This window comes from Ruditapes philippinarum, unplaced genomic scaffold (genome assembly GCF_026571515.1).
Source record: "Ruditapes philippinarum isolate M1 unplaced genomic scaffold, ASM2657151v2 ctg934_1_1_1_1, whole genome shotgun sequence".
Classification (NCBI taxonomy): domain Eukaryota; kingdom Metazoa; phylum Mollusca; class Bivalvia; order Venerida; family Veneridae; genus Ruditapes; species Ruditapes philippinarum.
Genome location: NW_026860129.1, coordinates 90,461 through 113,856, shown reverse-complemented (window position 1 = coordinate 113,856; position 23,396 = coordinate 90,461). Strand labels below are relative to the sequence as shown.

The 23,396-nt window shown below is 33.9% G+C and overlaps 1 protein-coding gene across 1 annotated transcript; it reads left to right on the top strand.

The window, feature by feature from the left end:
• The first annotated feature begins 2,537 nt into the window (after nucleotides 1-2,537).
• Nucleotides 2,538-16,307, top strand: LOC132758984 (uncharacterized). The gene is made up of 2 exons (XM_060750704.1): nucleotides 2,538-2,932; nucleotides 14,846-16,307. Exons 1-2 carry the CDS (start codon nucleotides 2,592-2,594, stop codon nucleotides 16,176-16,178), a joined length of 1,674 nt encoding a protein of 557 aa, XP_060606687.1. The 5' UTR covers nucleotides 2,538-2,591; the 3' UTR covers nucleotides 16,179-16,307.
• Nucleotides 16,308-23,396: the final 7,089 nt, after the last annotated feature.

The window sequence follows — 23,396 nt, the reverse complement described above, 5'->3', positions numbered from 1 at the left end:
CTTTCTGTAAAATCCACTCGGCAAAAATCGCCCGACGACTGTTTCATTCGTGACCACGCAAGGTATCAGATTTAAAATCGCCCGGCGTCCACGACATCAAAAAATCTGCCGATTTTATAAAAATCGTTTAATCGGACGGCGCCCGTTTTATTTGTGACCTAGGCTACGCGAGGTCGACATGGATCATGGCTACGCAGGAAACAAAAAGTTACACGAGTGAGATATTATCACAAGCATTTATCATGCTGAGTACTTAAAACTACATAAAAGTAATCAAAATATTCCAATAACCTAAAATGACAATGTGAAATAAAGTCACCTGCGGCTTCAGAGTATTTCCCCGTTGAAATTTCAATAAAAACTCCGCTATCTTGGTAAATATTGATCTGATAGATAGGTCGATTTATTTCCCGAAAATATACCCGTAAATTTCCGGGAAAAAACGACCAATCTGATGACGATTGTTTAGATATTCGCCAAAATATATGACTGTCGGACATGCTTTAAAGGGGGCAGGGGACCTAAAAATGAACAATTTTGGAGGGGCCCCGATAATGTTGTTATAACTTTTAACCCAACCCTTTTGTATATATATTATTGTATACTATTTTACATATAGTTTACCTTTAATTCCTTTAATTTTTTAAAACCTTATCTTGCAACTGAAATTCTATCAACATGATTAACCTAACATACATATAGCTCAAAATTACCTCGTCGTTTAAATAATACAAGACAACGAAAACATGCGCATACAAGGTGAATTTAGTTACATTACCATTTTGAGGTTTATTGTGGATATATGTCATTTATTTATTTGCAGACGCCAAATACTTTAAAAAAATCAAAACGTGGCTGTTGAAATTGAATTTAATTGTTTTTGTTTATGTACACACCCTTGTTTGTTTATTTAAATACTCATACTTAGAAAATATTTCATATATTTTTGGTCCGTTTGTCCAAGTGTAGTCATCCCGATTCACGTGTTTAATATTATCTATTATAATTGCTGAAATGTACTTACAAAAAATACATGTTTCTTACAAGTAGTTGTACAGTCACAAATAGATGCATCATCTTCAACAACGAAAATTTGAAAATTTAGGTTCAGTTTTAATATAAACTCAGGTGTCCGTTTGTGTCCGAAAAAGTGCACTTCCTCCACCAGTAAAATTGACCTATACTGTGTAAGTGTGACGTTAAACCTAACAAAAAGAAAGAAAACAAGAAGTATCATTAAAAAGATACTCGGCCGAAGTCAAACTTGTTAACTTGCACTACAATTCTCTACTAACCATGCTTACCGCAAACAGAACATTTTATTCGTCCTCAATGGTTTTTTTCCAGTTCATTTTTACCCGTAATGTTTTTCCCCAATAATTGTCATCTTAGATTTAAACAATATTACTTACATTATTTGATTTTAATCAAAATGGAATTTGATTTGAATAGGAATTTATAATAAAACAAAAATTTAGTAGATACTGTACACTAATTCCACGGAGAATTTTGTAACTGTAAATTAGTCGAAAGTTCGTTTCAATCTTCTTATGCCCGGTTCGAGAAGAGAATATAATGACTAGAACAGCTAAGAACAGAAATCCAATCGAACGCAAAACTATCAAAAAGGCGAACTGCCATATTTTATTTCATATATTTATTGAAAAGTTGTTAGAAACATCTAGAAAATATCATTATTATGTTTTTATATTTATTCTGACTTATATTTTTTCCAACATTTCTTGCGATCGCACAATCGAACAGACCTCTACCTTTAACGGAAGCTCTTCTAAAGTACGTGTATCAGTCGAACCGGTTATTAGTGTAAAAATGACCAATGAAAATTCTGCCTATATTCATTTCTTTACTATCAATTTTAGCGGAAGTCAAGATGAAATCAGACGGCCTTCGGCCGAAAAACAAAATAAACACAGTCACGTTTACCTATAAAATAAAAACGTTATTACCATTACGGGAAAGCCATTGCTAATAACATTGCATCAAAATTTGTAAGGTATCTTTTATCACTGGCAAATAACAAGGCCAAATAGGTTAGGTTGTTTTTTGTTGTTTTTTTTTTTTTTTTTTTTTTTTTTTTTTTTGTTTTTTTTTTGTTTTTTTTTTGTCAACTCAACTCATTTATTCAATACTGGCAGATATGTGGGAGAAGAATCATTTTGTTATAAATGACACACCGGTCCCTAGTCTAGTCAAAATGCATATATAAAGCACAGCTTGAATCTCGAAAAGGTCCTGTTAAAAAGTGAACCCTTCATTGTACCTGTTACTCTTATCCAGAGAGATTACAAAATGTATTTGTATTGTAAGAAATTTGTATTGTAACATATTTTATTGTAATATCATTTTATTACAGGTTTAATTCTTTATATATAGAATAATTTTAAAGAAAACCTCACCGAGCGTTTATCTTATAACATAAACCCCGATAAATGTAAAATACCATTATCTCTATGATTTATGAATTCATTTTCGTTTTGCACAGGGATAAAATGTGTAGGTAGATAAAACTTTGAAACATGATACGTTTAGTATTACAAGGGAGATAAATGCAGAAAATCTAAATCTTTAAGATGGCGACCGAACGGTGTACACCTCGATCTTCAGATGAACTTTTTGACTTTTCATGCACACCATGTAACAAGAAAGACAAGAACAGTGAGGCGGTTAAATGCTGTGTTGACTGTCAGGAATATCTGTGTGAGAATTGTGTAGACAATCACAACAGTTTCTCTGTTTTAGCTGGTCATACATTAGTAGGACAGTCGAAGTTTGGTCAAAGTGGATCAGGTAGCAAATATTTACCGTCGGTGCCGACAGAGAGATGTAAGCTTCATTCTCTAAAACTTGTAGACATGTACTGTGCTGATCACGACGCCGTCGGTTGTCATGTGTGCTTTACGATCACGCATAGGTGAGTCTACTTTCGCTTTTAAGACGAAAAGTAAACGTGTGTAAACTTGAAGTTGTATAAACAGAGTCTATATGGTACAGCTTTAATCAAATGTGGTTTTGAAAATGTATACAGTAGAGTGCAATAAAGATTAAATACCGTAATTGGACGAATACTGAATAAAAATTGATTTCTATGTAGTATTTTAATCGAAAAAAATGTCCTTGATTTTGTTCCAATTATATTTAGTAATGGGTCCAGTGGTTGATATCACCAGGGGTGGTAATGGGGACAAGCTCCCATTACTTAGAAAATGCTCCAACGGTGTGCGGAAAATATAGCCTCTGTCAACCTAGTCCAGCTCCTGGCCTGCACGCGTGGCTTGTTACTAGCCCGGCGGACCTGCTTATACTAACAGGAGAAGGGGCGAAGGCGGTTCTCTGGCGCCATAACCACTGCTTCGAGTAGACAGAACTCGTAAGCCTAGGAAGGCAGTCTGTCTAGGAGAAGGAAAACTCTAACTTCAAACCTCCGCTGCCTTGCGGCTATACCCCCTCCGGGGAAAGTGCTAGGTGAAGGAAATCACCAATATAAAAACCAAGGACGGAGTAGGTTCTATAGCCCTGACAGGCAGCTATTCTTTGGGAGGAGGCCACCCTGAGCAAAAACCTCAACCACCGAAGTCGGCGAATGTCAGCCTTTATCGGCGTGGGAAGCGAATCGGACATTCACGCACAACCCATCAGTATGGCCGTACAACTAACGTTGGATCGATGTGGTGTCGTCCTGTTGAACCGTGGACAGGGTAGGGCGGCGCCGGGACCCGAGCCTCGAAGGGGCCCACCAAAAGCTACTGACTGCGGCTCTGGTACTCCTATAGTGACTAGGGGAGGACAGAGTACAGCTACTAGTCACAACCAGCCCCTCCGCATCATGCATTGGAACGCAGAGGGTGTGCAGCACAAAAAGCTAGAGCTGCAAAATTTCCTGAAAACTAACAGCATCGACATCGGCTGCATCCAGGAAATCCATCTTAAGGAAAACAACCGATTCTTCATCAGAGGTTATGAACTTTACAGACATGATAGACAAAATAGACCTAAGGGTGGGGTCTGCACCCTAGTGAAGAATAGTTTACCATCAGTTGAGAAAGAACGCTCCATTGATTCAGACACAGAGTCCATCAGTGTAGAGGTCATCCTGCCAGACAGAAACCTGACTGTCCTCAATCTCTACAGCCCTCCAAACAAGCAGATCAAGCTACCCCAACTAAATGACAACCAGACCAACTGGATAGCAGTAGGCGACTTCAACAGCCACTCTCCTAGTTGGGGATACAAGGAGCTTAATGCCAAAGGCGAGGAAGTTGAAGACTGGATTGTGTCCAATCGTCTCGTCCTCCTTAACAAACCAGATGACACACCAACATTCTATTCTAGAGTCTGGCACACGACAAGCAGCCCGGATCTAGCTATTGCCACAGACGACATTCAGAAAATCTCGCACCGTGAAGTGTCATCACAACTCGGGGGCAGTGACCATAAACCAGTTATCATCACTGTCCAGAAAAGTATCAACAGAGAAGGCAAACTACCACCAAGCTGGAACTACAAGAAAGCTGACTGGAATGTCTTTAAGATCCTGACAGACAGAAACTGTAAGAACATCCAAACTAAAACATCAGATGTGGACAAGGCTGCAAGTTTGTTCACTGAAGCGATTCTCAGTGCCGCTCAAGAGTCCGTACCCAGAGGTAGAAGGCGGGACTACAAACCCTTCTGGACCTCAGAGCTGGACAAACTTCAAAATCAGATGAATGAAGCCAGAGAAATCATGGAAGAAAATCCCTCTGAACAGAACATCCTAAAATATAATCAACTAAAAGAACTTTTTGAGGAAGAAAAGGCAGAACAGACAAGGAAAAGCTGGCATGAAAAAACTGCATCTCTGAATCTCGAGAAAGACACCACAAAGCTCTGGCATCTTACCAATCTGCTGAACAACGACAACCAACAGCAGAAGAAAACAGTCCTCCTAGTTGACAGCGAACCTGTCACAGGAAAGGCCGCTGCAAACCTATTTGCCAGAGTATACGAGGCGGAGAGTAGCGTCAACCTCCCACAAGAACGAGTCAGAGAAGTAAGACAAGAGACCAGAACACTTGAGAACCATAGGGAAAGTGAAGTGAGCCCATGCATGTCTGACAGTCTGACCATGCAGGAGTTACAGGGTGCACTGAAGAAGTTGAAGAAGAAGAAGTCACCAGGCGCAGATGGCATTACCAATGAAATGCTAAAACATCTAGGGTACAAGGCCAAGACTACTCTTCTCTACATCTTTAACCTCAGTTGGCACTCTGGTAAATTCCCTTCCAAATGGAAAGAAGCACACATCACACCCATCTTCAAGAAGGGTAAAGACAAGAGCAAACCAGAGAGCTACAGACCCATCAGTCTACTGAGCTGCACTGGTAAACTCCTGGTGAGGATCATCAACAAGAGGCTAGTCTGGCACCTTGAGTCAAACAACCTGCTTGTCCCAACTCAGACTGGATACAGACAACATCACAGTACGGTAGACCAATTAGCCTACTTCACGCAAGACATAGAAGATGCTTTCCAAGAGAAAAAGAAGGTGCTTGCCGTCTTCTTTGACCTTTCTAAAGCGTTTGACAGAGTCTGGAAGGAGGGTCTGCTTTTGAAGCTGCTTCAGAACGGGGTGTCTGGGAAGCTGCACAAATAGATCAGGGGCTACCTTTTCAACAGAACAGCAAGAGTCAAGCTCGACAACACTCTCAGTCAGCAAGTAAAGATGAGAGAAGGGGTGCCACAAGGAGGAGTAATATCCCCCACATTGTTCCTCGTATACATCAACGACCTTGTGTCCAACCTGCCAAGATGCGTGTCGAACACCCTACATGCTGACGACCTTTCTATCTGGAGCTCCGAAACAAGTGTAGGTACTGTTACAGTTCGAATCCAAACAGCTGTGAACAAGGTAGCAGAGTGGACAGACAGGTGGGCCCTAAACATCAACAAAACCAAGACAGTCACCATGCTTTTCTCACTATCAAGATCCAAGGAGAAAATCAAGTTAACCCTGGACAACATCTCAGTACCCCAAGTGGAAACAACAACATTCCTTGGTGTCACACTCGACTCACGTCTAACTTGGAACCCACACATAGACAAACTTCAAGAAAGAACCATCAAAAAGTTATCCATTATGAAAAAGCTTGCTGGCACAACCTGGGGTGCAAATGGAAAAATCCTGAAACAGATTTACACTGGCACAGTAAGACCGATAGCAGAGTACGCCTCCACATCATGGACAACAGCCTCCAAAACCACTAAGAGCAAACTTGACAAAGTCCAGAACTCAGGCCTACGCATCATCCTAGGGGCAATGAAGACAACACCGGTTGCAGAAATGGAAAAGACAGCCAACCTCGAACCGCTAGAGTCAAGGAGGCAGTGCAAGGTGCTAGTACATTCTGAGAAAGCACGGAGACTATCATCCCATCCGCTCCACTCAAAACTCCAGAGCAGACCCAAAAGCAGACTTAAAAGACAAAGCCTGAGTCACATTGTCAGAGATCTGAATCGTGAAAAGGGAGTGGAAGTTGACACAGACATAGAACCACTCACCCCAGACACATGGATCCCTAGACAACAAACTCCAACAATCAGAGTTGATGTCCCAGGAGTTGAGAACAAGTCACAAAATCCTGTCCAACAAAAAGCCCATACACTGGACATGATCCATCAGCGCTATCCACCACACTCATGGATCCAAGCCTACACCGATGGATCAGCTGAAAGAGCAGTCAAAAACGCTGGAAGCGGGGTGTACATCAGCTACCCTGAAGGGACTCCCTTTACCCTAGCTACTTCAGTGGGCAAACAGAGCTCCAACTACAGAGCCGAGGTACAGGCCCTTCACTCAGCAACACATCACCTGATTGAGCAAGGGATACAGCGAAGGAACGTTGTCTTCCTGACAGACTCCCTGTCAGCTCTACAATCCCTCTCAGCAGGACCATCAAACACCACCACTAGACAGCTGCTGGCACAACTAGACGGCCTGTCAGAACACAACAACGTGGTACTGCAATGGATTCCTGCCCATGTTGGCATTGCCGGCAACGAAGCTGCAGACAAATTAGCCAAGGAAGGGTCAAAGAAGGAGCAACCCCAACCCCCAATATCCTATAATGAAGCAAAGACTTTAGTAAAGTGCTCATTCAGAAACACATGGAAAGACAAAAACGATGGCTACAAATCCCAAAACGACAATATCAACAAACTAAACAGACCCAGCCAAGTTACCATCTTCAGGCTCAGAACTGGACACTGCCGTCTACGAAAGCATATGAAAAGACTTGGTCTCGCCGATACAGCTTCATGCCAGTGTGGAGCAGAAGAACAGACGCCCTTCCACATCCTGCAGAACTGCCCTAACCTGGAAGAGGCCCGCCAGACGTATTGGCCTACAGATACAGCGTACAACAACAAGCTATGGGGCAGCAAAGAGGACCTTAGAAGAACGGTGCAGTTCATCACTGCATCGGGACTTCAAGTGTAAAGGCCGTACAGAAGATGGAACGCATAAATAAATAAATAAATATTTAGTAATGTGGCAAATTTATCCTTATATTACCGGTTGAATATTATTTAATTAAAAGATACATTAATTTCTTTGCTGCGTAATTGAAAATGAGCATTTTGGTTTTTTACTAATATAGACCTTTTTAACTTTACATAATTGATTATTGAGTATTTATTGTTTTTGTCGATATGTTTTATAATCGTTTACAAAAGTGACAGTGTGTTCATTTTGTTTACCTCTGACATCGCTGTAAATATTACCATATGAGCACTTATTGAAGTTGATAAGTAGGCTATCGCTGACCATTTAAATACAGTGTATTTTCATGTACTTGTTTCTGGAAAATAATACACCTCTATTCTGTCTTACGGACAAAAGTGTACTTTGTATCTTGCCAGTAAAAAATATTGTTAACAAGTTAGATATATAAATGACGCAGTAGAAATATGGTTAGAAATACTTAAATAATCGCACACAAAATATAGATTGATACATGAATCTTCAATTTTTTACTTTCTGAGTATATTTTTTCGTTTTCGATTTTCTTGAAATATGTTGGCTCATCTAGAGGCTTGCAGCTAAAATAATAAATATGATTGGTATATGCATGTATATATATAAATATTTTTGTTACAATGGTGCAAATATGTGGAATAGAATACCATCTAATATACGTTCTTCTAATTGTCTGACATCATTAAAAATAAGTATAAAACATATCTTGCAGATCAAATAAATATCTTCATAAGTCTGTCATTATTTCATAAAGTTATTATACTTATTATGCAATTATTTTGTTTAAAAAAATTGTAAAAAAGAAATAAATGATATTTAATATAAAAAAAGGTTTTAGGACAAAATCTTTATAAATACTAAGTATACGATTGTATATCTTCATGTGTTTCCACCTTTAAATGAAGTTATCATCATCATCATTATTATTATTATTATTATCATTATTATTATTTAATGCTAAAATTAAAAGATGTTGAGTAATAACAGCATTAATTGCATATGAAAAAACATCTTTTCAAAATAAAAGAAAATAAATAACATAACAGAACATTATCTTGGTAATCCGGTTTTAAACTGACATTTATATAGCAATTTCTACCTACACCAAGTTGTCCTACTCGTTAAATGTTAAGGGATGTGATAAGTATATGCCAAGTGAAATATCACAACTGTTAAATCACAGTTATACGTATCTCGTGGAAACTGAAAAAATTACTCCAATGAACATTTAATACCTATAAACAATTCAATTCAATATTTGATTGAGCATATGAACATATTTAAATGTTCTTTTTACCCACTTGTATAAACATGTAAAACAATATTCACATGTATATAACCAATGACAATATTAATATTGAAATAGAACGTTTAAAATAAAATTAATCATATCAAAACAAATGATTTTTACAAAGTTGAAACACAAGTTAAAATTAAAACGAACAATATTCCTACCAGTAACTTGGCCTATCTGATAACTAGTGCAAACAATTTAAATAATGGAATGACAATCGGGGCGGTTATTGTTATGTTTATATAATGAGTTCAGATAAATCAGGTTGGGCAAATGTGTACAGGTACTAAATATATAGTTAAATAATATTTGCGTTTTAATTTTTTTTCTTCTCTAATTTCTCGAGAACGTAGTTTTTATTGCTAGGAATATACATTTATTGTTGTGTTGTTAGTAACACACACAATTTTGTAGCGTTGGCCAATGACAATAATTTTTAGGAAGACATTTATTTCTTATTTTACGGTAATGCTGGCATGCAAGAACAAAGTGGTATTCATGTTGCAAAAAAAATACATTTTCTATTTCCACTTGATATATTCTTAAATCTACATCTATATCTAGTGAAAGCTTTGCGATGAGAATAATTTTTTACACATGATAAATATTTTTCAAATCCTATACATTTTTTAAAAAAATTGTAAATGCACAGTTTTGGCATTGCATCAACAGAAGAATTAAAGCATTAATAATACTGACAGTATAATGTTTCAATAGCAGCATACAATTGTTGCTTACTAAACGACATTTCTGTCCTTATGCAAATCCTAAATTTTCTAATTATGTTTTAACTTTGATTGCCAAAGAACCTCTTACATTGTTGATTTTACTGTCCTTAAAGAATTTGTATACAAGCACATCGGGTGTGGTTACAATTTTATAAAAATATTTAATAATGCGCTTTTTTCTCAAAATATTAAGCGGAACCCTTTATGACCTAACTACAGCAGCTTGTTTTTCTAAAACTCAAACTTTTTATTTCCATCTTAGGTTTACATCAAGTAAACAACATAAGCATCGTTTTATAATAATTACAGTGAATAATGGCGAAATATTAACAAGTGCTATGTAAATAGAGAATGACAAACATATCCAAATCATACATGTAACATTACAAATAAACATACATATAGCAAATAAATATATGTTTCAAGTAAACAAGCAATCCAGGCATATCAGTGTTACAAATTTTTAGATATAAATTTCGATAAAAATACTAAGTTTATTCAGTAAACTTTTATTTTCACTACTAAACAATTCTTCTAATTTGAAAAAAATTGGGATTAACATAAAAATACCGTTTTAAATACTTTTTTCTTTCCTCAAAAAACTTTTGACATTTGAACAAATAATGAAATTTGTCACCTACATCATCATTACAAAAGGAACATTTTCTTTCAGAAGAAGGTATACCCTGCCATCTTCCTGTTTCCACAGGTAGCCTATGATTTCTAGTAAAAAAAACGCATAATTGATAAGCTTCGTCTAGATGACAAAATCTTAATATAAGCACTTCTACCAAACTCAGTTTTAATACCTTTGTAAATATTCGTGTTTGATGTTAATTGTATATCAGAGCGCCATTTCTGTATAAAATTATCTTTTAACTTTCGGCAAATTGACCCAATCAGCCATTTCTCATTTAAAAAACTCTGACAGTACCATACTCCAGAAAAACCTGAAGAACATAACAAATTTCTAACATTTTCGATCCATTGGGACTTAACATTGTTTAAATTATTCATTTCATATAACATGCTGTAAACCTTACCAGATAGTTTGTCGGTATTTTCGCTCGAACAATTTATTAGTTTCGTCCAAAAGGATATAACTCTTTGGTATATATCAATACGAACTGGAAAAATTCCAAGTTCACCATATACCATGTATGAAGGTGTTGATTTCTTAAGTTTAAAAATATATTTGTAAAACTTTAATTGTAATTTTTCAATGATATCAACATTTCCAAACCCCCAGATTTCACATCCATAAAGTAAAACTGGCTTTACCAGTTTATCAAAAAGATCAATCTGTAATTCGTATGGTAAATTTAAATGTTTAATTTTTTTCAAAAGTGAAAACAATGCTTTATTTCCTTGATCTGCTATGTGTTTCTTCGTTGAAATAAACGACCAGCTTTTAGTAAAATAAATGCCAAGGTACTTGTATTCTTTAATAATTTCTACTTGGTTATTGCCAATATAAAATTTCAAGTTTCGTCTTATGTTACCTTTACTAAATATAAGTACTTTTGTTTTATCAACATTTATTTTTAATTTCCATTGATCACAATATGTTTTGAAAGTATTTAATGCATTTTGTAAATCTTTTTCAGTTTCTGCAAAAATTACAGTATCATCTGCATACAAAAGAACAAATATTTTCAAGTACATTTGCAAATTTCCTACCTTCCAATTTCTACAAAATCCATTAACATTTTTATCACATAAATAGTCTTCCAAGTCATTTAAAAATATACTAAATAAAAACGGGGACAAATTTTCGCTCTGTCTAACACCAACATTACAATCAAAAAAGTTAGTAGAACCTTCACTTGTTACTACTTTTGACTTAATATTACTATACAAGTTATAGATAACACTAAAACATTTTCCATTAATTTTTTCTTTTCGTAATTTATACCATAGACCGTTTCTCCAAACAGAGTCAAACGCTTGTTTAAAATCTATAAAACAGCAATAAAGTTTCTTACTATTAGACTGCACTATATCTATTAGGCTTTTGAGTATAAATAAGTTATCACTAGTTGAGTAAGATTTTCTGAAACCTGCCTGAGATGTTTTTTATAAGTTTTGCCTTTTCTGCATATATATTTAATCTGTTATTCAAAATGCATGTAAAAAGTTTGCCAAAACAGCTCAAAAGTGAAATAGGTCTGTAATTTTCAGGTAGAGAAGGATTACCTTTATTTTTATAAATTGGTTTTATTACACCAATAGTCCATGATTCCGGAATTAACCCAGTGTCAAAAATAACATTAAACAATTTACAATATAATGAAATCATGGTATTGGATGATGATACTATCTGTTCATTTATTATATTGTCATTTCCTGGAGCTTTATTATTTTTAAGGGTTTTAACAGCTTTACGGATTTCAGCTTCAGTACTTTTCGAGTTAATTTCTTCATTTAAGATATCATTGTTTTCGACAAAGACAGGACAATCATTTCCATTTTCAAGATCATCAGAATTCAATTCTTGGAAAAAGTCAAAGAAGTCATCTAGACTTGCATTTGTTTCTGACGCCTTTACTTTAGGGTTAATAACTTTCCAGTACATTTTTGGGTTATTTGTTTTAATGACTTTAATTTTTCAATTCTTTCATGAGTATGTCGTGGCTGAGCGTTATGCATTGCTTTTTTATAATTTTTACTTACTGTTTTAAGAAGCTGTCTAAAATGTTCTGTTTTGTATCTATTGTACGCTTTTCTTGTTTTGTGATAAATATTTCTGGCATTTAAACAAAAGGTATCAAACCAAGGGTAGGTATTTTTATTAACATGTTTATATCTTTTGGGTTTCATTGTTCCAAAAGACTTTCTTGAGCTATCATCAAATAGTTTTCCAATATCTGAAACAATTTCGTTTAAATCATTTACCGATAAATTTTCATTAAAAGCTAAATTGTCTATTCTATTTTCAATTTCTGCAATTTTCAAAATATCTAAGTTTTTTGTAAACACCTCTGATTTTTCAGAGTCCCAAAGCTTTGTAATAGTATCAGTATTTATTTCTTTTACATATTTATTTGTATGATAAGTACTATAAGTTTGTACATCTTTTTTACATTTGAGAGTTAATGACACAGCACAATGAACATCAGAAAATAAATCACAAAATTCATGCACTTCTAATTCATCAATATACTTAAAAACATATGAGGTCGATAAAAAATAATCCACAACACTTGCGTTTCTACATGTAGTTTTAGGATTTGTATAGTCTGGCTCTACTCGACCATTTAAAATAAATAAATTATTTCCTTTACTAAAATCTAACATCTGATATCCATAACCACTTACAACAGTATCAATTGACTTTCTATTTAATGGAACTTGAAATAATTCAAAATTTTGGAAAATAAGTGTTTCATCATTATATAACTCGTCAAATTGGTCTAAATTAGACAAAAAATTATCGACCTTTACAAAATCATCCCTATTGCTACATCTCGCATTATAATCTCCGAACAACAGCAAATGTTTATCATCTGAACAATATCGAAACAATTCATTTTGTAACTCAGTAAAAGGATCTTCATTTGAGTACCTTGATCCATGTGGCGGAATATATATAACACCACAGTTAATATCTACTTCGGGTTGTTCAAAACATTTTCCCAAAATCTTAAAAAATAAAATCAAATTGCTAGATCTTACTTCATCGACAACTATATATGGTACATATTCAGTTTTAACAAATAAAGCGAGTCCGCCAGATTTATACCTAGATAATTTCTTTCTATTATGTAAATATACAGAAAACCCTGGTACATTTATATTATCAGTATCATCAAGTTTTGTTTCCTGGAAACCAATAATATCATATTTATTAATAAAATCTAAAAAATCAGGACAACGTAATTTTGTAACTAGCCCACAAACATTAAGGGTTAACACCTTTAAATTACTAGGTAATACAGTTATATTTCGAGATCGTCTATTGTTTGGATAACAACAGCCATTCCCCGCTTTCTCTAGCTACTGCCACCGTTAACCCGTGAATCTCTCGTGCGCTGTCTGATCTTTGTCCGGCTTCACTGTTACTTTTATTATTTCGGGTAATGTCCGCGCTTTCTGTCTCTTGATATGACTCATCGTCTGATGGGATAGAAGCTAAGTCAATTTCAAAATCGTTCTCGCGATATTTTTTAAGTGTCATTTCGTTTTCGAGCGGTGATCTCGCGTTCCGTTTGCCAGTATTTGTGTTGTTTTGCCTGTTTGGTGTTTCTTGTTGTGAAACATTGTTTGTTAGGGGGCCAAATCTGTTCTCAAGCGCTATACACTCTTGAGACCTATGTCTACTGCCATGCATCAATTTGTCATCGTCAATTGTTTTCCGTTGTGACTGTGTATTTGTTGTTTTTGTCTGAGTTATTATATTCTGTTTATGTCTATCTGTTTGTGGTGCGTACTGGCTTTTATATCTGCGCATCTCATGTTGGTTCGTTTTGATAAATTGGTCACGCTGGTCAGGGTACACGCGTTTGCCATTTATATATAGTCTGTCTCGAAACAATTTTACTCTATTACTGTCATTTTGTCGCGCTATTTTCGCTATTTCGAGAAGTGGTTTCCTGGCATTTTCTATTTAGGAAAAACTGTATTTTACCCAGAATTCTGTTCCAATCAGTTTTGCAGGTTGCAAGCATTTTGATGTATTCTTTTGTCTTTGTAGTTTGAGAATTTAACTATTAGCTCTAGGATACCTTTGGGTCAAACCTGTATCTTCCTAATCGATGTGCTCGGTCAAACTCGATTTCTCGTCAACATCCATTCCTTTTTAAGGAAATCAGAATTATCTTTCACAGTTTTCACCATTCTGACGAAAATCTTTGGCTTCAGCAATTCACCAAATATCAAGTTTTCATTCATTTGCGCCATTGTCAATTAAACGCTCTTGGTTTTCATGTTTAAACTCATGTCAGAGATTTTTGTTTCGAGAGATTCTATATGTTTTTGCAGACTTTTGACGCCATGATCCATTTTTGAATTAGTTTTCATGACGTCATCACAAATTTCGCTATAATGATGTCATTTTTATCTATAAAGCAAATTTATATACCGGTATAAAGCATTTTTATATACATGTATAAATATGTATCGTTAGCTACGAGTATTTTCCAGCACTCATATTTTCAATTTTCATTCTAAAGTTAATCACAACTCTCCACTATACAAAACATATCAAAGCTCATGGTAATGAGCTACTATTAGGAAAACAATGTTTTTATACAGTAATTACATTGTATCATTGCTATTTTACAAATTCAGGTCATGCCAAGGTATCCACTACATTCCTGAATATATCCAGACGAATATTCTGACTGATAATGTAAGGAAAATAGATGCAGAATTGGAAAGGGCAATTACTGAAATGGGAGTTATCTTAAAGAAAAAACAACAGGAAATTAAGGAAAATAAGAATGCCAAGGCATCATTTCTGGAAGACATAAAACAGTACAGACAAGAGCTAAACGAAATTTTAGACAGACTTGAGCAGGCTTCTATCGCTGAACTTGATGTTACGTTTGGAAAGCTAGATGAAGATAACCGTAGAAGTATAAAGATGATACAAGAAAGAATAGGAAATCTTGCCTCCCGCAAAGCTGGTATAAAAATGTCACAGAATAATGATTCTCAAACATTTGTTAACGTTAAACTGTCAGAGTGTACGTTATCCGAAAATAATAAAGAAATAATTGTGATGTCAAATGAAAGAGGTCATGGACTCACTTTTGAAAGGAACTTAGAAATATTTCATTTCTTGAAGAATATTGACTCACTAGCACATTTTGCATCAATGAAGCATAAAATTTACAAAACTTGTAATAGAACCACTATGAATATAAACATAGTTGGTGATAAAAAGATTTGTAATATTTGGTCGTGTTGTTTACTTGATTCAGGTGATATTTTATTTGCTGATTTTGAGAATAAAAATATAAAATTAGCTGATCATGAAAACTACCTAATTAAGGATTCATTAGATATGTCCGTTTCGCCTAATTCAGTATCTAGACTAAGTAATGTAGAAGCTGCCGTAAGCCTACACAATAGTACAGTGCAGATTGTGTCTACGAGAAGTCATTTAACCAAAACTCGTTTACTGACATTCAAACACATGTGTAGAGGCTTAGCTGTTCTTGATGGTAAATTGGTGATGGGCAACGATGGTGACAAGGTATATATCTATACGATGAATGGAGAATGTTTAAAAGTCATTGAGACGGACCAAACAGGGCACAAACTGTTTAGATATATACGCGAGCTTTGCGTGAGCGATGACGGGAAAATGATACACGTTATTGATAAATTTCGGGGAGTGATAACAATAGACATTGGCGGCACCTTGTTGTGGCAGTATGATAATAAAGAGTTGATAAACCCATGGGGTGTTTGTACAGATGGTACTGGGCATGTGATTGTTAGTGGTAATTCATCGGATAATGTTGTTTATCTAGGACCTGATGGGAAGTTGCTCGGAGAAATTGTCTCAAACGTGCATAACTTAAAAAGTCTAAGAGCGATTTGCTTTGATAGAAAACACTGGAAGCTTATCATTGCGGGCGAAAGTAACGAACTTCACGTCTTTGAAGTTCAGTGAGATGTAAAACGTCTGCACTAATAAAGTGGCTAGCATGTTGTGTGAATGAAATATATAAGTGACAATATTTGTGTTCATTCATTTCCCGATTCAATAATACATGTATAAATAGATATCTGAGAATGAGTGTCTTAGAAATAGTCATCTACGATTTGTATAACTATCTTTTATGAACGAGAACATATTAGCTATGTAAGCTTCATTAGTAAGTACTCTTTAGTCTTCTTAGTAAAGGTGTACACTTTTAAGGTTCAATAGATGGAGGCTGCATTTTGCACTTCATAGGTTAAAATTTGTCAATTTAAAATCAGACATAGTATATTCCACACTACAATTATGATGTTATGAATGGAGTTCTTTTGTTATACATTAGGATAATTACCTAAGTTAAGAATGATTTTCGAATTTCATGAAATACTTAGTATAAAATATGTTAAAGTACAAAAATGTGATGCTCATTGATCGGTCAACTTTGTTGTGGAATGTTACCAGTTATAATGAAGACACTAATCGTATAATTGCAATTTAAACGTCTGTGTCACATGCAGAAATTAACATCTATTGAATATGACAAAACAATTCTGATTCATTGTTCATTTTATAATGATAGAAAATGTTTTTTTGTGATGGAAAGTAAATACTGATAGAATTATCACTGACTTTGTCAAACAGGTGTAAAAGATGACACTTAACTTTATTTATGTAGATCTATCTTGAATAGTTTTTAGATGAGATAAATCCCTTTTTGTAATGACTAATGTATTTTCAGATTAAAATTACGATCCATGTTTTGCTGGTTTTTTTATAAACGTATTTAGATTAAATTGTAAACAGTTTTTTTTTCATGTGATAATTATATTTTGTTTCTCATAAGAGACCTGTCAACCCAACATGAGGAATCCTTGTATAACAGACTATGTAGTACATTTTATATTTTATTATCCCCCAAAATTGGAGAGCGTAACATATTTACAAAGTATATATATACTGTATATACAACATATATGTACATACAACAGAAGAGAATTATATACAAATGCATAACATTGTAATATAAAAGATACAATAACATGAAATTCTTTTACAATTGTAAACGTATGACTTATGAGTGTAAATTGTTGTCTTAAACGAAAGCGAAAGTTAAGACTATGATTTATATCATTCGTTTTAAAAATGAACTTTGCTATATTCATCCTCAGTGACAAAAATAAACAAAGTTACTAAGTTCCGTACCAATAACTGAATCTTAATCGAAAAACGAAAATTTAAGAGAAAGTGAAGGTACCGTCTTTGTGTACATGCTTTATAAATGACTATCAATAGACGGATGTCATAAAGCATTATTCCTCAACAAATCAATGATCTTAATTATTGAAAACAAGTTAAAAACATACAAAAAAAAACAAAAAAAAAACAATGCAGGTTAAATAAAAAATAACTATACAGTTTATGTCTGAGCAAAATACTACATATATATAAAGCGATTAAATTGCCTGCTTCTTCTTTTTTTTTTAACGTGAAGATAAAAAGTTTTGCAAGCGCGATAGCAATATGAAAGTTGACAAGTACATTATCAATAATTTTACATGCGATATGTAAAAACATTTCACATGATATTTGTAGTTATGGCAAAATAAATGTGCTGTATTGGTCAAAAACCTAAATTTTGATATAATAGCGTTCCAGAAGGCACGTCTTTCAGTCTCTTTCCTGTGACAAAAACACATAAGGTGTTCTGTAATGTCATTTGTAAGCAGATTGCAAATGTTACAACGACGCACATATGAAAAAACACATCCCGTGTCCAACTGTCTTGGCAAGTATTTCAGCAACCATTTTAGACCCGGATTTTGTCGAATAATAACCCACAGAGGGGAAATCTTGTAAGGGTGAAGTAGAAAATGTTAATGCTGGCACTTGTGGCGTTAAACGTTTCTAAGAATAACTCTTTTGTTGATTCGTTGATTACCTTCATCTGTAAAATCTTCTTCCATTTTAATTTAGATGGGAAAACACACCGGTATCAATAAAAGTATAAATGGCGTACAACAGATCATATTTCTGCAGTAATCTTATATATGTCTGGAATAAAATCCATGTTTCTGTCTATCCACACTCACATATCTAATCAATCTATTAACAAATATCTGTTTAGCAAGATATTTAGATGGCAATCGGCATAATTGACCAAATAACTGTAATTTCCTGTAATTTATCATAGTAAGTATGTTTGTATATTCAAACATACATAATGCAAACTTTTGTGGAAAATAGATTTATGAAAATTTTGTATAAATTTAACACAGAAGTTGTGTGCTAATTCTAAATTGGATATGGTCTTTATTTGAGTAACAGGTCCAGTTTTTGCACAACCATATAGCGCTTTAGGTACAACAACTGTCATGTATATTTTTCGGGTGTAGCAGGTGACTTATAGAAACTGGATGCAATCCACTGTTACAAATGCTTAGTAGCCGTACCACGTAACTTAACGCATGCGTCTTTCATTGACTTCATCGTTGACAAATGCTGATCACATTCAACACCTAAATGCTTATATGTGAAGTTAATAGGTATGACGTCATTTCCAAGAGAAAACATCACCGAGTCATGCACTAGAATAGATGGGTTAAATGTTATAATAGCGCTTTTTGAAGGGTTGTATAGGAAGCGCCATTTTCTTGAGTAAATTTTACAAATCTTCAGCATGTTATCTAGACCAGCGCTCGAGAATGATACCAGTACCATGTCAAAATCGGCAACGGTGGGGCACGACAATATTTAAATTGCTAAATGCAAACGCCATTCGCGCTGTCTTCCAACTCGCGTATCAATCCATTATGAAGACAAGATACATTGAAGGTGAACTGATTCCTCCCCTGTCGAGTACCTTGCAGTATTGGGAAATAGTTAGAAGCTGTGCCTTTGTACTGTACATAACTATATACATTTTTATACATATCATAAAACGATTTTAAAAATGTTTGGTATTAATATGTTCCCCGTTGTCAGAAATATAGTATGTAGTAATTTATAAAATTAAAACCATTTGTCCAGACGCGGTCGAAAGCCTGTCTGCAGTCTTAGAAAACACATGTACACCGATGAAGATTTTCACGTGCAAAATGTAAGCACTCCCTTAATGAAAAAAGATGTCATTAAACAGCCGAGGTGCTCCTGAAACCCACCTTGTTGAGAACTAATGGAGATCAATATGTGTTTTTTACATTCCCTAAGCACAATTATTTTCATATACTTAAGTATTGATGAAGTCAGACTAATTGCTCTATAACTGTTGGTCGTCGTGTTTCTTATTGCCACCTTTATGGGTTGTAGTACATACATCATAATGATAAAAATCCTTGTAATGCCAGTCATGTTTTAGTTCAAAATTTGTGCAGCAAGATCATAACGTCATTGTTTTGTATATCAAACTAATTCCTTTTGAACCTTATTTGCCATACCATACTGTGTGTCAAAGGGTTTTTAAAACTGACAATGAATTTGCAGTTATGTTAATTGAATCAAATTTCATAATTTATGTATCTTCCTCTAAAATTTATTTGTAAACATTTCATTTCAGTGGATTACAATCTCCTGGTCAAACAATATAGTTACTGCATGTTTCATTGCAGATATATTCATAAAAAAGTGGTGTTCTATTTTTACCTCTGAAATGTATATTGTAATATTATGTATGTGCTTACATACATTTTGTTAAAGTAGAGGGTTGGCAGAGCATGACAAGAAGATAACTCATCAATAAAAATTGAAGATGACAGAATTTAATAGCATAAGTCTGGAAATTCATTATTTAAACTAATTTATTCTGAAACTTTGGATTTAAATATACATATACTAATCAACAAAATACAATTACTGGTACCACTTACAGTTTAGGAGAAAAGTGCTGATAAGTATAATAAAATGGGAAATAATTCTTTTACACTTTCTGTCTTAATCAATGTGAAACAAATGACTCATAAACATAGGTTCTGACTAAAATACTAGTTGCCATTTCTACTGCTGTTTTATATTTAAGAAATTTGAAGCTGACATGTATAAAGAAAGTAAAGTATATTAAAAAAGATGTATAATAAAGTACCATTAACTGTCCTAACACAGGACATTTACATGTAGAAAGCATTTTAACCCAAAAGTGTATCATATACCAAAAACATACTTATCTAATGTATTTCATGTCACTACTACTTTATATGCCAATAACAACATTAAATTTATGTTGTTAAGTGTTCAAGCTTGATAAAAATTGAACTTTTTGTCTTGATAATAAAGACTATAAAATATAATATCACATTTAGCGGAAGGCTTCTGCAATCAAAGTATGTATTGTACATACTGATCTTCACTGCTTTAAATAAAGACAACTTATATACCCTGTACTAGGTTTAAACTTGACATACATGTATTTATTAACTATGCAAAAACACTTGTGTCTTAAGACATAAAATGCGAAGTAAATTTATATGCAAAGTAAATGTGCAAATGCAATTGAAAACAACTTTTTTATTAAAATGACCTTAAAAAGACACTCATGTAAGATCCTCTGAGTTAAAGTTTATAATAAATAGAAATTTTGATTTATTTTTCAATTTGTCAATACTGTCCAGATTGTAGATTTACTGTTATCCCTCTATACAGCTGTTTGTTCTTTAACTAGTAAATAAACTTCAATGTCTGTTTTGTCTGAAATAAGAAATACAAATTATCTCAGATGTCAGTGTGAATACAGTTAATTACATATTACAGTTAATTACATATTACAGTTAATTACATATTTCAATCTAGATTACTTCCAAACTTAACAGAATTATAGTGAGGATAAGTTATATCATTTTTTTTTATTTAATGTATAAGTACTTCAATTTAATGCTGTGATATAGTGCTTATCAAAGTTCTCTAAAAACTTCAAGAAAACCTGACAACAGAAAAATGACTGTGAGTCTTACACAAGAATCAAGTTAATCAAAGAGTGATTAATAACAGAATGGGAATTATACTTAACAAAATGATACTTACTGTCACAACTTGTCTCTTGTCACTGGGTCATTATCACACATTGAAGCACCTTAAATATAATGTGCATTCTTAATATTGTACCTGCATTTTTCTACTTGACAAAATCATTATATTACATTCAAAGTCAAAAATAACATTTTCAATGATAAACATTAGTAATTAGAGTATTACATTTGGTTAGTAACAATCTTTGAAAGAAAAACATTTTTGTTGTTGCTGAGAGGTGTTACTCAATGAGATAACAATTATTGATAACTCTAAATTTGGAAGGGAAAATTGAAAACTGTTGTAATGAGATAGTCTTGTTACTCTACAAAGGACTGCTCTGAGGACGTTGCATTGTGTCTATACATTAAAACAAAGATATTTGAATAGAAGGAATTATATCCACCATTCATTTGTATCTAAACTTTTTATATCAATAAAGTAATTCAAGACTGGAGATAAATTAAAAGCCTGTTTGACTCGAGATTACAAACACAATATGATAACTGTTTTACACAGTTATAGTGGACTTGACCACCGCGTCAATAAATAATTATCCTAAACGTACAGTAATGTTATGCTGTATTTTTTTATTTGATTCTTTCAAAATACTTTTCGTAAATTAATTATATTTTCTTGTTTATGTTATGAAAAGTTTTTAAATTATTGAAATTCATAAATATATAAATTATCAATAAGCCAGACCCCTGACATGTTTATTGCAATTTCCGTGTCTAACACATTTATGTTTATTTACGTCACATGTATGACAACGTGATTATTATCATTAATTTTATCTACGACATTGATTTAAAGTTTTCTTATCTGATTATCTGTTTGACTTAAAGTAAGGAATTAACAGGCCGCAGACTTTTGACATCTAGCGTTATCATTAGTCTTGATCGAATCATTTTGATTGGTCAAATCAATAATTTCATAATTCATAAAATGTATTTTCATTGGTTAATATTTTCCTGTTTAAGGGTCATTTTTTATTTGGTTAATTATTGAAACCTTTGTTACAATTATCTTTGTATTAATAAAAGAGACAGAACTCTCTGATATAGAAGGATTCAGACAGCATGTAATGGTTTAAGTTTAAAGTGTTGGTGCCGCAGTTTTCTGCGGTACATTTTGATGTACCTACGAGATGTTATTACAACCGGTTGTAACTGCTATTGTAAATATGAATATACAGAAAAAAAAGAAAACTATATTAAAAATATAAAAAATGGACTTACTGAGTTTTGTGTTTATGATAACTAAAGGATATTTAAATTAATACCGAATTAAGATGAGTGACTATTTCAAGCAACAGAATATCATTATAAAATAGAGAAATTTCGGCACAGACTAACTTATTTGTTAAAGTATGTAATGGACACGGAAACCTACCCCCCTCCAGCCCCAGTACCACCACCTGATAAACCCCGCACCACAGTAAACTACGGAAGAGTTTGTAACTCCTACGTAGGAGATAAAAAAAATCCTAATTAGGAGTTTGTATCTCCTACGTAGGACTTTATGACTTTATAAGAAATGCATACAGAATGCTTTGCAAATCTCAACATACCGGACCGGCATATCGGCGAAGGAACAAGACTCTTAACCCCCCCCCCCCCCCCCCCCTCCCCCGGCCGAAATTTCAAATCTTAAATATAGAGGACATTTCTACGGAAGCGTCCTGGTGCCAATTCATAATGTTCTATAAAAAAATAAACTCCTACGTAGGAGATAAAAAAGCCTAATTAGGAGTTTGTTACTCCTACGTAGGACATTTAAACTCCAACGTAGGACTTTGTAAGTCCTACGTACGAGTTTAAAAGTCCTGAGTAGGAGATACAAACTCCTAATTAGGCTTTTTTATCTCCTACGTAGGAGTTAAAAAGTCCTACGTAGGACTTACAAAGTCCTATGTAGGAGTTTAAAAGTCCTACGTAGGATTTACAAACTCCTACGTAGGAGTTACAAACTCCTAATTAGGCTTTTTTATCTCCTACGTAGGAGTTTATTTTTTTATAGAACATTATGAATTGGCACCAGGACGGTTCCGTACATTTCACCTTTGTTCATACAGAATTTATTTAAGTTTGATTGTGTATGAAGCTATAAGCTTATATACACACTTTCGAATCCGTTCCTGGAACCAACCAGTACGTACTTAGCAATGATTGTAAAGTTTCTTGCTCAAGG